The sequence below is a fragment of the Chiloscyllium plagiosum genome, chromosome 31 (assembly GCF_004010195.1).
Source record: "Chiloscyllium plagiosum isolate BGI_BamShark_2017 chromosome 31, ASM401019v2, whole genome shotgun sequence".
NCBI classification, from domain to species: Eukaryota; Metazoa; Chordata; class Chondrichthyes; order Orectolobiformes; family Hemiscylliidae; genus Chiloscyllium; species Chiloscyllium plagiosum.
The window spans coordinates 264,824-280,338 of NC_057740.1; the positions used below are offsets into that span (position 1 = coordinate 264,824).

Sequence of the window (15,515 nt, forward strand, 5' to 3'; positions counted from 1 at the left end):
AGAGAGAGAGAGAGAGAGAGAGAGAGAGAGAAAGAGAGAGAGAGAGAGAGACTGACGTGAAGGAAAGACATGGAGAGAGTCAGAAGGGGATAGTCATCATTCTCGATGGTTTCTCATACTCCCTTCTCTCCCACGAGGAATAGACTCTATTCCCAGAGTCTGCTTCAGCCTGGATGGTTTAGGGAGGATAGTGGTGGTGACAGCAGGGTTCACAAATCAAAACTGGCATTGTGATTCCAACAGGACCCACACTATATTCTCTCTCTTGTGCGCGCGCGCGCACGCACACACACCATCTGCTGCTCCATCCAAATGGCAAAAGGAACTATGGCTGTGAGGTCTTACTAGAAATACTTTGGAGGTCTGCCACTCAATGTCTTCCGCTCGCCTCCCCCACCTCCCTTTAAATACCATCCCATCCAGTCAGCTCCCAAGACCCTCTCCCTGGAGCATACCTCCCCCAATTATGCAGCACACTCAGAGGCATATTGGCAGATTAGAGGGAGGGAGGTGGTGAGAGAGAAAGCAGCAGCTCGATAGTTTAGTCCAGACTGCCTCTATCTGTCCCTCACTTCTACCGCCACCTCACCTCACACACTGGCCCCAGACTTAATATCCACACAGACACAAAGCTGCAATTACAAACCAACAGCAGCCACAACACACATTCATTTTGACAACGCAACATAAACTTCTGCAATCAGTGGACACAAATTTATTTCACAGGATTTTCACACAGATGAGTACAAGATGTGAATGGGATTGAAATAAACAAGTCAGTATGCTTACTTTTCATGAGTTTCTCAGAATGAATCAATCCATTTTACAAATGAACAGTGATTATGCAGATCAATCATACAAATTAATGTAAGCTTATAATACAAATGAACCCGAGTTTATAAAACAGATCAATCCTGACTATATACAGAGGACATTATGTGCCTGTGTGTATCTCTGTATCGGTGTTTGTTAGTGTCTACATGTCTCTATGTGTTGGTGAGCATGTGTGTTTCTATGTCTCTTTCGATATATATGTTTCTGTTTGTGTTTTTCTGTGTCCATTTGTATCAGTATGACCAGCTCTGTCTGCAACAGGACACGTTGCCCCTGGTGCAGAATTTGAGTGTGGCTGTGTTTGCCTGTATGTGTGTGTCTCTGTGTCTCTCTGAATCTGGTTTTGTTTGTCTCTATGTGTCAGCATGTGTGGGCCTAGCTCTGCCTGCAATGAATACAATTTTGAATGAACAAAATAAACGACGATGAATCAGTCACAGTGTCTCTCTCTCTCTCTGGTGTTTAACACAATACAATGTGTCCTTCTGCTGGTCTCCCCATGTGACATCACAAGCACTACATATTTCCCTATTCCATGACATCTGCTTCCTGGTCTTCTAGGGGGTTAGATCAATCCCCCAACATTTTGATCAGCCAGTCCACCTGGGGACTGGATCAATTCCTCCATCACATTGATCATCCAGCAATACAAGGATTGCATCATTAGTGTCAGCAGTAACAGACCCCAATAAACATGGTTCAATCAGCAGTTAAGCAAGAAGAAAAAAAATTATACTGCACTAAAATAGCTCCATGGCATATGAGACAAAACCAGATCTTCTGGCTGGGAGAGAGGGACACTACATAGATGGCAGGACACATTGAGTGAGCAAATATTATGGAACATCGACCTTCATAAATCAAAATATCAAGGAGACAATCCAGGAAAAGATGCTGACCTTTTAAAAATCTAGTTAGGACAGAACTTGAGTCCAGTTCCAGTCACCATGCTTCACATGTTTGGGTTTTTGATAGGATTAGCCGAGGTAGAGAAATAAATAATTGTTTCCATTGTTCAGGTTTTGGGAAAGAGAAGCAAAGGTGGTGAGAAAAGTTTTATTAAGAACAGCAATGTATGTAAAAAGATGCCATGCCGTCACTTGTGAACTCACTGGTGTCTCAGCAGGTGGGATGTCTGAATAATTCCTTTTGGCACAGAGGGAGCAGGTAACAACTTCTCACCAGTGTGTATTCGCTGGTGTCTCAGAAGGTGTTGTGAACGGACAAATCGTTTCCCACACTCAGTGCAGGGGAACGGCCTCTCCCCAGTGTGAATGCATTGGTGTCTCAGCACTTCATATCTGCTTTTAAAGCACTTCTCACAGTGCGAGCATTTGAAAGGTCTCTCATCAGTGTGAACCAGTTGGTGTGCCCTGAGGCTGGATAACTGAGAGAATCCCTTCCCACACTCCGAACAGGGGAATGGCCTCTCCCCAGTATGAACTCTCTGGTGTGTCAGCAAATTAGATGATTGAGTGAAACTCTTACCACACTCAGGGCAGATGAAAGGCCTCTCCCCAGTGTGAACCCGCTGGTGTCTCAATAGTTGGGCTGACTCAGAGAAACCCTTCTCACACATGCGGCAGATGAATGGCCTCTCCCCAGTGTGAACTCGCTGGTGTGTCAACAGCTGAGATGACTGAGTGAAACTCTTCCCACACTTGAGGCAGATAAAAGGCCTCTCCCCAGTGTGAACTCGCTGGTGTCTCAGTAGGTGGGCTGATGTAGTGAATCCCTTTTCACACACGTGGCAGATGAAAGGCCTCTCCCCAGTGTGAACTCGCCTGTGTCTCAGCAGCTGTGCTGACTCAGAGAATCCCTTCTCACACACGTGGCAGATGAACGGCCTCTCCCCTGTGTGAACTCGCCGGTGTCTCCACAGGCTGGATGAGTTACTGAATCCTTTACAACACACAGAGCAGATGAATGGCCTGTCCCCAGTGTGAACTCGCTGGTGTATCAGAAGGGTGGAGGAGTCCCTGAATCCCTTCCCACAATCAGGGCAGATGACTGGCCTCTCCCCAGTGTGAGTGCGTTCATGTTTCTCAAGGTCAGATGGCTGAGTAAATCCCTTCCCACAAACAGAGCAGGTGTACGGTTTCTCCCCAGTGTGACTGCGTCGATGAATCTCCAGCCGGGATGGACAGTTAAATCCCTTCCCACAGTCCACACATTTCCATGGTTTCTCCATAGTGCAGGTGTCCTCATGTTGTTCCATACTGGATGGTCAGCTGACTCCTCACCCGCACACTGGACAGGGATACAGTTTCTCCCCACCGTGAATGTTGTGATGTTATTCAGGCTGTGGAACTGGTTCAAGGCCTGTCTCCAGTCAGTTCACCGGAACACTCTCACTCAGGCTGTGTAACTGGCTCGAGCTCTCTCCACAGTCAGTTCACCGGAACACTCTCACTCAGGCTGTGTAACTGGCTCGAGCTCTCTCCACAGTCAGTTCACCGGAACACTCTCACTCAGGCTGTGTTACTGGCTTGAACTCTCTCCACAGTCAGTTCACCGGAACACTCTCACTCAGGCTGTGTTACTGGCTTGATCTCTCTCCACAGTCAGTTCACCGGAACACTCACTTGGGTGGATGCCTCTTGGTGTGTTTCCAGTCACACTGATGGTTGAAATCATTTTCCAAGGTCAAAACAGACAAGTGGTGAAAGCCAAATGGTTTTCACGTCCTGATGAATTGACTCACTCTCAGATGTTGACGGGATGTTTGTTTGGAATTCTTGCTGATGAATGTACCTCTGATTCTCTGTTGACAATTTTAAATCATGAAAATGCGAGTATGAGAAAGAACTATTAAAGATGCTAAAGGAGGTTGTGAAATGAAGTAATTTGGGTGAAACACTCCAAAATAGTGACCATGAAAAGTTACTGGATTGTCATATATATTCAACTAGTTCACGAATGTGAAGGGGACCAACTACATGTCCTGGGCCTCCACAAGACTCAGCCCTCAAAGAGAGAAGATACAGTGAGAACAATGAGATACTTAAACACATAGCTTCCTCCCTCCACACCACAGGAATAATTCTGACAGATCCTCCCTCCAAGAAACTCAAGACCAGTGTATATGGGATACCAACACCTATAAACACTGCTCCCAGACACACTGTCCTCTTGTAGATACATGTCCTTGTTTCTTTCTCACTGTTCTCCAACAATCCTGTTCTGGGTCTGTACGTTGTTAAGGTGCAAAGATGGCCTCTAGTGGAGTGATGTGCTCTTCCTGTCGGGTGTTTAGGGAGAGTTTCCATATTACTGATGATTACGTCTGAAGTGTGTTTGATTGGAATCCTATCAGAACACATGGATCAGTTGGACTGGCAGTTAGAGGTAACGAGGAATTTACAGGAGCTAGAGGGTGTGATGGAAGGCAGTTACAGGAAGGGAGAAAAGCCACAGATACACAGTCAGGTAGATGGGTTACAGCCTGGAAAGGTAGGAAAGGGAGGCAGAGAGTGCAAGAGTCTCCTGTGGCTATCTCCATCTCAAACAATTATGCTGTTTTGGAAAATGTAGGGGGTGACGGACTCTCAGGGCAATGTAGCATGAACAGCCAAGTGTATGGTACCTCGGCTGGCTCTAATATAACAAGGGGTACGTCAGGTTCCAGGCAATCGAGTGTGATAGGGGACTCTCTATTCGGAGCCACAGACTCCTGCGTCTGACAGCAAGAAATCAGAATGGTGTGTTGCCTCCCTGGTGTCTGGATCGAGAATATCTCAGAGAGGGTGCAGAATATTTTCAAAGGCGAAAGGGACCAGCAGGAGGTTATTGTATATAATGGAACTAATGACACAGGAAGGGAAAAGGATGAGATTCTGAAGGGAGAATATAGAAAGTTAGGCAGGAATTTAAAAAGGAGGTCCTCAAGCGTATTAATATTTGGATTATTTCTGGTGTTATGAGCTAGTGAGGGTAGGGATAGGAGGATAGAGTAGCTGAGGAGCTAGTGCAGGGGAGAAGGGTTCACATTTTTGGATCATTGGAATCTCTTCTGAGATAGAATTGACCTGTATAAGAGGATCTAATTACACCTGAATTGGAAGGGGATTAACATACTGGCAGGGAGATTTGCTACAGATGCTCAGGAGGATTTAAACTAGTAAGATTGGGGGGTGGGACCCAGGGAGATGGGAGAAAAAGATCAGTCTGAGACTGGGAAGAGGAATGAGTCAAACAGTCAGGGCAGAAAGGGACAAAGCAGAGAACAAGGTAGGACTGATAAATTAAACTATATTTATTTCAATGCAAGAGGCCTAACAGGGAAGACAAATTAACTCATGACACAGTTAGGAACATGGGACTGGGATATCATAACAATTACAGAGACATGCCTCAGGGATAGATAGGACTGGTGGCTTAATGTTCCAGGATATAAATGCTAAAGGAAGGATAGAAAGAGGGGCAAGAGAGGAGATGAACTGGTAATTTTGATAAGGTATAATATTAAAGGCTATACTTAGGGACTATATTCCTGAAACTATGTCCAGTGAAGTTAATTTGATGGAACTGAGGAATAAGAAAGGGATGAGCACTTTCTTGGGATTGTATTATAACACCATCCCCCCCCCTCAAGAGTCAACAGGAAATTAGAAAAAACAATTTTGCAAGGAGAACTCAGTTATCTGTAAGAATAATAGGGTGGTAATGGTAGGGGACTTTAACTTTCCAAACTTAAACTGGGACTGCCATACTGTGAAGGATTTAGATGGAGAGGAATTTGTTAAGAGCATACAAGAAAATTTTCTGATTCAGTATGTGGATGTACCTACCAGATAAGATGCAAAACTTGACCTACTTTTGGGGAATAAGACAGGGCAGGTGACTGAAGCTTCAGTGGGAAAGCACTTTAGGGGCAGCGACCATAATTCTATTAGTTTTAAAATAGTGATGGAAAAGGATAGACTGGATCTAAAAGTTACAGTCCTAAATTGGAGGAAGGCTAATCTTGATGGTATCAGACAAGAACTTTCAGAAGTTGATTGGAATGCAAATGTTTGTAGGTAAAGGGCAGCTGGAAAATGGGAAGCCTTCAAAAATGAGATAATGAGAGTCAAGGGACAGTTTCTTCCTGTTAGGGTGAAAGGCAAGGCTGAAAGGTGTAAGGAACACTGGATGACTAAATAAATTGAGGTTTTGGTCAAGGAAAAGAAGGAAGCATGTGTGAGATGTAGACAGCAGAGATCTATTGAATCCTTAGAAGGGTATGAAGGTAGTTGGTGTATAGTTAAGAGGCAAATCAGGAGAGCAAAAATGGGACATGAAACAGCTTTGGTAAAAAGGGTTAAGGAAAATCCAACAGTATTTTATAAATACATTAAGGATAAAAGGGTAACTCGGGAGAGAATAGCACCCCTCAAAGATCAGCAAGGCAGCCTATGCGTGGAACCACAGGAGATACAGAATGTGGGGAACAGATGGTGACATCTTGAAAAATGTCCATATTACACAGCAGGCAGTTGGATGTCTTAAAATCCATAAGGGGAAGGCAATGGCCTAGTGGTAATGTCGCTGGACTGTTAATCCAGAGATGCAGGTAGTGTTCTGGGGACCCGGGTTGAAAACTGGGTGAAATTTGAATTCAACAAAAATCTGGAATTAAGGGTCTATAAATCCATCATCAATTGTTGTAAAAACCCATCTGGTTCACTAATGTCCTTCAGGGAAAGAAACTTCCATCCTACCTTGTCTGGCCTACATGTGACTCCAGACCCACAGCAATGTGTTTGACTCTTAATTGCCCTCTGGGCAATTAGTGATGGGTAATAAATGCTGGCCCAGCCAGTAACACCTTCATCTCCCGAATGAATTAAACAAAAAGGTGGCTAAATACCCAGGACCTGATCAGGTGTACCCTAGAACTCTGTGGGAAGCTTAGGAAGTGATGCTGGGCCCTTTGCTGAAATATCTGGATCATTAATAGTCACAGGTGAGGTGCCAGAAGACTGGAGGCTGGCTAAAGGTGGGAAGCAAAAGCCAGGAACTACACATCGATGAGACATCGGCAGTGGGCAAGTTTTTGGAGGAAATCCTGAGGGACAGGATTTACATGTATTTGGAAAGGCAAGGACCGATTAGGCTTTGTGCGTGGGAACTCATGTCTCACTAACTTGATTTGAGTTTTTGGAAGTAACGTAGAGGATTGATGAGGGCAGAGTGGTGAATGCGATCTGTATGGGGTTCAGTAAGGCATTCGACAAGGTTCCTCATGGTAGACTGGCTAGCAAGTTTAGGTTACATGTAATACAGGGAGAAGTAGCCAACTGGAAACAGAACTGGCTCAAAGATGGAAGACAGAGGGTTGTGAGGGAGGGTTGCTTGTCAGACTGGAGCCCTATGACCAGTGGCATGTCACAAGGATTGGCGCTAGGTCAACAGCTTTTTGTCAATTGTATAAATGATTTGGATGTGGACATAGGAGGTATGGTTAGAGAGTTTGCGGATGACTCCAAAATTGGAGTTCGTAGAATAATCAAATCCCTACAGTGTGCCCAACAAGTCCACACCAACCCTCCAAAGAGTAACCCACCCACACCCATTCCCCTACCCTATTATCCTAAAATCACCCCTGACTAATGCACCTAACTTACACATCCCTGAACACGATGGCAATTTAGCATGGTCGATTTACCTAACCTGCACATCTTTGGATTTTTGGTGCAAACCAGAGCACCTGGAAAAAATGCTCCAGGCACAGGGAGAATGTGTAAACTCCACACAGTCGTCATCAAAGGCTGGAATTGAACCCAGGTCCCTCGCGCTGTGAGGCAGCAGTGCCAACCACTGAGCCACCGTGAGTTGTGGTTGATAGCGAAGAAGGAGTTTAATTTAGATAAATGTGAGGTGCTACATTTTGGAAAGGCAAATCAGGACTCATGCACTTAAGGTCCTAGGGAGTGTTGCTGAACAAAGTGACCTTGGTATGCAGGTTCATAGTTCCTTGAAAGTGGGGTTGTGAGTACGTAGGGTAGTGAAGGCGGCGTTTGGTATATTTGCCTTTACTGGTCAGAGCATTGTGTATAGGAGTTGAGAGGATATTTTGCAGCTCTATAGAACATTGGTTAGGCCACTTTTGGAACAGTGTGTGCAATTCCGGTCTATCTCCTATAGGAAGGATGCTTGAAATTTGAAAGGGTTCAGAAATGATTTACAAAGATGTTGTCAGAGTTGGAAGGTTTGAGAAGCTGAATACCGTGTGGATTTTTCCCCTAAAGCGTAAAAGCAGAAGGGTGACCTTATAAAGGTTTATGAAATAATGAGGGGCATGGATAGGGTCAATAGACAAGGTCTTTTCCCTGGAGTGGGGGAGTCCAGAACAAGAGGGCATCGGTTTAGGGTGAGAGGGGGAAAGATTTAAAAGGGACCGATGGGTCAACTTTTTTTTTTTTAAAATGCAGAGGGTGGTCCATATATGGAATGAGTTGCCAGAGGAAGTGGTAGAGGCTGAGACAATTGCAACATTTAAATGGCACCTGGATGGGTATATGAATAGGAAGGGTTCAGAGAGCTATGAGCCAAGTGCTAGCAAATGGGACTAGATTAATTTAGGATATCTGGTCAGCATGGATGAGTTGGACCAAAGAGTCTGTTTCTGTGCTGTACATCTCTATGACTATGAACTCCTCACTAAACAGCACTGTGGGAAAACTGTCAAAGCTGCACAGCAGTGAATGCTGGCCTCTTTCACCTTGCTCATATTCCCGCCAGAAAATTCACTGTCAATTTGATTAGAACTGTCGCTAACAATTTCTTTATCAAAAACATACTTTATTCATAAAAAAAATGAAATCTTTCTGTACATTCACAGTTAGTAAAGCAGGTCCGATTTAGACTGTTTTTACATGGAGAGGAAAAAACAAATATTGGGCTTGGACTTTCTCAATAGTTAAGAACGCAAATGCATTTCTGAATTATGCTGGGTATTTGAGGCACTGGGAGGGTCTGATAACTGAACAGACCCCTGTTGTACTTTGGCAGAAAGACATCGGGCAGTGGACTTTCCCCACTGCACCTTAGTGCATCCTGCAGCACGTAGTTTTGGACCTTGGAATCTGACAGTCTGTAAGACTTGGTCAGGGTCAACCTTTTCACCTGGAAGATCAGCACGTTTTGGGCAGAGCAAGGGCACCTTTCACTGAGTTGATAGTCCTCCAGGCGCAGTTGACATTTGTCTCAGTGTGTGTCCCAGGGAAGTGACTGGAGAGCACAAAGTCATGCCTCACGGAGCTTCAGGACACACCTTGACATAAACCTTTACATTTTCCTCCAGGCTATGTTCGTAAAGGCACATTCCAGCAGGAGATGTACAACAGTGTCATTCCCCGTGCAGCTGCGTTGATGGCAGTGTGCAGAGAGTCTGGGCGTGTATGAAAGATTTCACAGCTGCTGTCCTTCTCACCACCAGCCAAGCAACATCCCGGTGCTCACTGGACCAGGCAACAAGGTGCCCTGCCAAATGACTGACAAGTCTGTTCAAGGAACCACCTGACAAGATCTCCCCTCTCCTTTTCCCGCAGCGTCTTGAAGAGGTTATGTGCTGACCATTGCCTGATGGACTTGTGGTCAAAGGTGTTTTTCTTCACAAATTTCTCCATGACAGTCCAACTACTTGGAGTGTTCCACGGCAACGAGCCTGCTCTACCCTTTGTAACACCAAGGACTGGTAAAACTCAGTAAACAGTGACACTTGGTGTTTGCATACCGAAAGTCTACACACAGCTTGATGCAGAGGACATGGAAAATGGCATGGCTTTGTCAAGGAAAGCTCATACTTTACAAATCTTTTAGAATTCTTTGAGATGATAACGAACAAGTTAGACAAAGAAGAGCCACTGGATGTGGTCTATTTGGATTTCTAGAAGGCCTTCAATAAGGTGTCACATAGGAGGCTGCTAAATAAGATCCCATGGTGTTAGCGGCAAAGTTTGGCATGGATAGAGGATTGGCTGACAGGCAGAAGGGGGAGACTAGGGATAAAGGGGTCTTTATCAGGATGCTAGTCAGTGTCTCGTGGAGTTCCACAGGGGTCAGTTTTGGACCACAACTATTCACGTTATACATTAACAATCTGGATGAAGGAACTGAGGGCATTATTGCTCATCTAGTGGTTGACACAAAGATAGAGGGAGGGATAAGGTAGTGTTGTAAATGTAGATAGGCTGCAGGAGGACTTGGACTGATGGAGAAAGGGCAAAACAACAGATCGAATACAATGTGCCAAAGTGTGAGGTTAAGCACATTGGGAGGAAGAATAGAGGCGTAGACTACATTCTAAACAGGGAAGGGCTTCAGAATTCTGAAGCATGAGAAGACTTGAGTCCCAGTTCTCGATTTGCCTAGAGTTAATATGGAGGTTCAGTTAGCAGTGAGGAAGAGAGATGCCATTTTTACTTTTATTTCAGGAGGCTGAGAACACAAGTGCAGAGATGTACTGCTGGGGCTCTTGTAAGGGTCAAGTCTGATCGCATTTGAAGTATTGTGAGCAGTTTTGGGTCCTGTATCTAAGGAAGGGTGTGCTGGCATTGGAAGGAGTCCAGAGATGGTTTACAAGAATAATCCCAGTGATTAAGGGCTTGCTGAAATTGCACAGCACCTGGAGTACTGTGTGGAGGTGTGGAATACATCTCTGACAAATGGATGTTCTGGCTATGGAGGCGATACAACAAAAGTTTACCAGACTGAATCCTGGGATGCAGGACTCACGATGAGGATGAGAGTGATAGCATATGGTATGAAGGACAGAATGAATTGGTCAGAATGAAATTCATTGCAGTTTAGAAGATTGGGGGAGGATCCCTCAGAACTTAATGAAATTCTAACAGAAAACACAGTATAAACGCAGGAAGGATGCTTCAATGACTGCAAGTCCAGAACCAGCAAGTTACAGTCTAATGCTACGGATTATGCCTTTTAGGACTGAGATGAGAAAACATTTCTTCACATGGAGACTGGTAAGCCTGTAGACTTCACTGCCACAAAAAGCAGTTCAACCCAAAATATCGAATTTTTCCAAGATGATACATGTAGTTCTAAAGGCTAAAGAGATCAAAGGGTATGGTTCTAAAGTGGAAGCAAACTGAGTAAAATGATCAGCCATGACTATACTGAATAATGGAGCAGGATTGAATGCAGTAATGGAAGATTCCTGTTCCGATTTTCTGTTTTTATTCTGCTAAATGTGAGATATAAAAACAAACTAATTGTAAATGTCACAAATATCAGCACTACCTTACCATCACTGGAGGAAAATCCTTTAACTCTTTACCGAGCAGCTTCACTATGCGGACTGCAGCAGTTCAATAAAGTCAAGGAAATGCAGAGTGATTTTTTAAGCTTCTGGACTGATAGGTCTGTTTCTCATTTTGTATCCAGTTTTCAAATTGTTGAATGTTCTGAGAAAAGCAATATAGTATGTAGGAAATAAGAATATATTTATTGAAGTTTATTGCAATTACTTACATTCATTGCTGACTTTGAAATTGGATGAAGTTTTACCAGTTTGTGAACAACTCATTACCCAAGCATTGCACAAAGGTTTAGTATCAGTTCATTGAAACAATTTAACTGACAACTTACATGTTTTTTTTTCCTTATTTAATACATCCCTTACCTGTGTCTGTCAATCTGTCAGCAATGCCAAATCAGCCACAATTCTATTGAAGGGGCCAATTGGCTTAAGTTCCTATTATAGATGGGTCTTCCAGGAGACTGTAGAAAGAGCCATAACCAGTTAGACAGCCTGAGTGAGCGCATTCCGCTAACTGCGGAACGACCTTTAACCTAGACTAAAATAAAATCACACCACATACAGCTGACAGAAACTATGGATGTTCTGTCCATTGGATTAGTGTTTATCTGATCATCCAGCCAGAAGAGATAGACATCGCTACACTATGGAAATCCTGTGGAAATATCAGGACATTGACAGGGATACAAATGCCCACCTGAGCTGGCCACCCATTGGTGCAGGACAGACCATTCTGCTGTTGCATGCGCAGGAAGGATTCAGTTGGACATCCACCTGTTTAAACCCCGAGGGGGTTACAGGAGCTGGATTCTGGTGGGATTGCTGCTTTTTTTAATCACATCCAGCTTCATCGCCCCTTCATATTGCACTTTTCCCACAGTAAGCCCTCCATCCCACCAGGAGTAACCAAACAAATCAGCAAGGCCCCACACAGACACATTTGGAGATGCCGGTGTTGGACTGGGGTGTACAAAGTTAAAAATCACACAACACCAGATTATAGTGCAACAGATTTAATTGGAAGCACAAGCTTTCGGAGCGGTGCTCCTTCATCAGGTGGTTGTGGAGTACACAATTATAAGACACAGAATTTATAGCAAAAGTTTAGTGTGATGTAACTGAAATTATACATTGAAAAATACCTCGACTGTTTGTTAAGTCTCTCATCTGTTAGAATGACCATGTTAGTTTCACTTCTTTCATATGTAAATCACAATTTTTTTTTAAAGTTACATTCTCAGGTTAACTTTAACAATTGGTGTCAGCCCAGATAATATGCTGAAGGTGTTAGCCCCCTGTGTGCTGTTGTCTGTGCCATAATGTTTAGACTGATTCTAATCTAAAAAAAAGAATTAACAGAGACTTACAAGGATTCATGCAGTTTTTGAGCAAAGTACAATGTCTGGGGTGGGGGGTTGTGAGTGTCTGTGAGAGAGTGTATACGTGTGTGAGTGTAAAAGGGTCTAAGTCTGTGAGAGGGTGCATGTGGGAGTCTATAGGAGTGCCTGTGTGTGTGTGTGTCTATGTATAGCGTAATGGTGGTCACCTATAGTATGTAGGAAATAAGAATATATTTATTGAAGTTTATTGCAACTACTTACATTCATTGCTGACTTTGAAATTAGATGAAGTTTTACCGGTTTGTGAACAACTGCAAGCACAAATTCACCCCACAAATGTGTGTGTGTTTCTAAGGTGGGGCTTTTTGAGTGTCTGCGAAAGAAAATGTATTTATGTGTGCGTGAGTGTAAAGGGGTGAGAGGGTGCACGTGAGAGTGTGTCTCTGTAGGAGTGTATGAGAATGTCGGCGTGTCTATGTATAGCGTAATGGTGGTCACCTGTAGTGTGGCGTGAACCCAAGGTCCCGGTTGAGGCCCTCCCTATGGGTACCGAATTTAGTGATCAGCCTCTGCTCGGCCACTCTTCGCTGCTGCCTGTCCCGAAGTCTGCCTTGGAGGATGGTCACCCGAAGGTCCGAGGTCGCATATCCTGGACCGCTGAAGTGTTCTCCAAGGGGGGGGGGGGGGGTAGCACTCCTGTCTGTTGATTGTTGTGCGGTGCCCATTCATCTGATTGGTGAAACTGAACAGAGGCTACGGCAACGGATGAATGGGCACTGCATAACAATTATGACAGGAGTGCTTCCCCCCGCCCTTGGAGAACACTTCAGTGGTCCACGAAACGCGACCTCGGACCTTCGGGTGACCATCCTCCAAGGCAGACTTCGGGACAGGCAGCAGCGAAGAGTGGCCGAGCAGAGGCTGATCACTAAATTCGGTACCCATAGGGAGGGCCTCAACCGGGACCTTGGGTTCACGCCATACTACAGGTGACCACCATTACACTATACATAGACACACACACACAGGCAATCCTATAGACTCCCACATGCACCTTCCCACAGACTTAGACCCTTTTACACTCATACACTCTCTCACAGACACTCACAAACCCCCACCCCAGACAGACACACACACACACACAAACACCAACAAACCCACATGCACACATACACATTTGTGGGGTGAATTTGTATTTGCAGAGTTACATTGTACTTTGCTCAAAAACTGCATGAATCCACGTAAGTCTCTTAGCTCATTTTTTTTTAGATTAGAATCAGTCTAACTATTAAGGCACAGACAACAGCACACAGGGGACTAAACCTTCAGCATATTATCTGGGCTGACACCACTTGTTAAAGTTAACCTGAGAATGTAACTTTTAAAAAAAAAGTTTTGTGATTTCGATATGAAAGAAGTGAATGGTCATTCTAACAGATGAGAGACTTAACAAACAGTCGAGGTATTTTTCAACGTATAATTTCAGTTAAACTTTTGCTATAAATTCTGTCTTACAATTGAGTACTCCACAACCACCTGATGAAGGAGCACCGCTCCGAAAGCTTGTGCTTCCAATTAAATCTGTTGCCGCACTATAATGTGGTGTTGTGTGACTGTGAACACACTGGCTCAGATCGGGAATGGCGAGAGTGGAAGGAAGGGCGGGGCAACATACAGCACCGCCCACTCAGCGACGTCATTGCACTAACCGCGCCTGCGCACTCCACAACATGGCGGCCGTCGACCAGGGCCTGATTCTGGGAAGAAGCTTGAGGCTCTTTGTGGATTAAATCGCGGCCCCAGATAAACCATGTTTGGGGACGGAGACTGGGAAATCATGAAACCTTCTCAGCGGAATACTGTGTCTAATGGTCCCCTCCTCTTTAACCTTCGCTCACCGCCTGTGGATATGGAGACGAACATTCCTTTCTGAAGCAGACAAACAGGACGCTAGAAGTACACAGCAAGCCATTCAATATCCGGAAGCGGAGAAGTCGACGTTTCCGGTAAAACCCCGATTTTGCGGCACGTAGGCTGACGATTACAGTTTGCCATGCGCATGCGCCAGTTGCTGTCTGTCTAACTGATGACACCAGTAGGAAGCGAATAGCGGGGCGGGAGAGTCGTAGTTCTGCAGGCCTTGCAGCCAATTAGAGATAAAGAGGGGCGGGATTGTACCCTGACCAATCGGGAAAAGGGGCGGGTTCAACCCCAACGGCATGTGGCTGGGAGGGGCGGGGCTACTCCTTTAGCCAATCGGGGACATGGAAGGTGAAGCTGCCGCTGTGACGAGAGCATGCGCCGTAGAGGAGCCGCATGTTGTGCCCTGGAATGATGGGAGGAGTGATTTCTGACCACTCTGGAAACAACACACTCTGAAGGAAACATGTATAGTTCGCCACTTCCAGCTAGATCTTACAGAGCCACGCTGTGCACCTGCATCACACCATCATCGGCCTTTCACTGTGCACTTATTCCTGATGGAGGGCTCTTGCCTGAAAGGTCGATGCTCCTCAGATGCTGCCTGACCTGTTGTGCTTTTCCAGCACACACTCTCCATTCTGATCTCCAGCATCTGCAGTCCTCACTTTCTCCAAGGTAAAAGATTTCCAAGATTATTGTGACTGGAAAAGCCGCGAATGATTTGAAATCATGTGCAGAGCAGGCCCCGAGGGTGTAAGTGGCTATCACAGACAGACTGGACCTTCCTGGGGGAAGCAGGACTGGAGGCTTGTCACCAACAGTGTTCCACAAGGATAGGTTCTGTGTCCTGTTTTGTTCGTCATTTATGTAAATGATTTGGATGAGAATATAGAAGGCATGCTCAGTAAGTTTGCAAATGACTCCACTTGTCCTTCAGTCCCATGCTCCCCTCCTGACATCCCCATGGCACTGACTCCTGCTACCACCAAAGATGTTACGTCTGCCCATTTAGGTCCTCATTCCTCAGTATTCAAGAGCCCAATATACCTTTCAGGTGAATCAGCATTTTACTTGCACTGTTTACAATCTAGGTAAAAACAATAACTGCAGATGCTGGAAACCAGATTCTGGATTAGTGGTGCTGGAAGAGCACA

General features: G+C 45.0%; 1 protein-coding gene across 5 annotated transcripts in view; it reads right to left on the bottom strand.

Moving 5' to 3' along the window:
* LOC122565125 (zinc finger protein 239-like) overlaps positions 1-14,425 on the bottom strand; it is a 48,508-nt gene extending 34,083 nt beyond the window's left edge. For 2 of the 5 annotated variants that reach the window (XR_006316094.1, XR_006316093.1), the window contains exons 1-3: positions 14,337-14,425; positions 11,462-11,559; positions 11,085-11,243 (exon numbers count right to left, since the gene is read on the bottom strand). Coding sequence is in view for 3 of the 5 variants with exons in the window: in XM_043720761.1 (XP_043576696.1) it covers positions 1,943-3,052 (1,110 nt within the window). In the remaining 2 variants the exon portion in view is untranslated. Of the gene's footprint in view, positions 1-700; positions 4,144-11,084; positions 11,244-11,461; positions 11,560-14,336 lie in introns of those variants that run through there. The other 3 variants (XM_043720761.1, XM_043720759.1, XM_043720760.1) reach the window with 3 other exon arrangements.
* Positions 14,426-15,515: the final 1,090 nt, after the last annotated feature.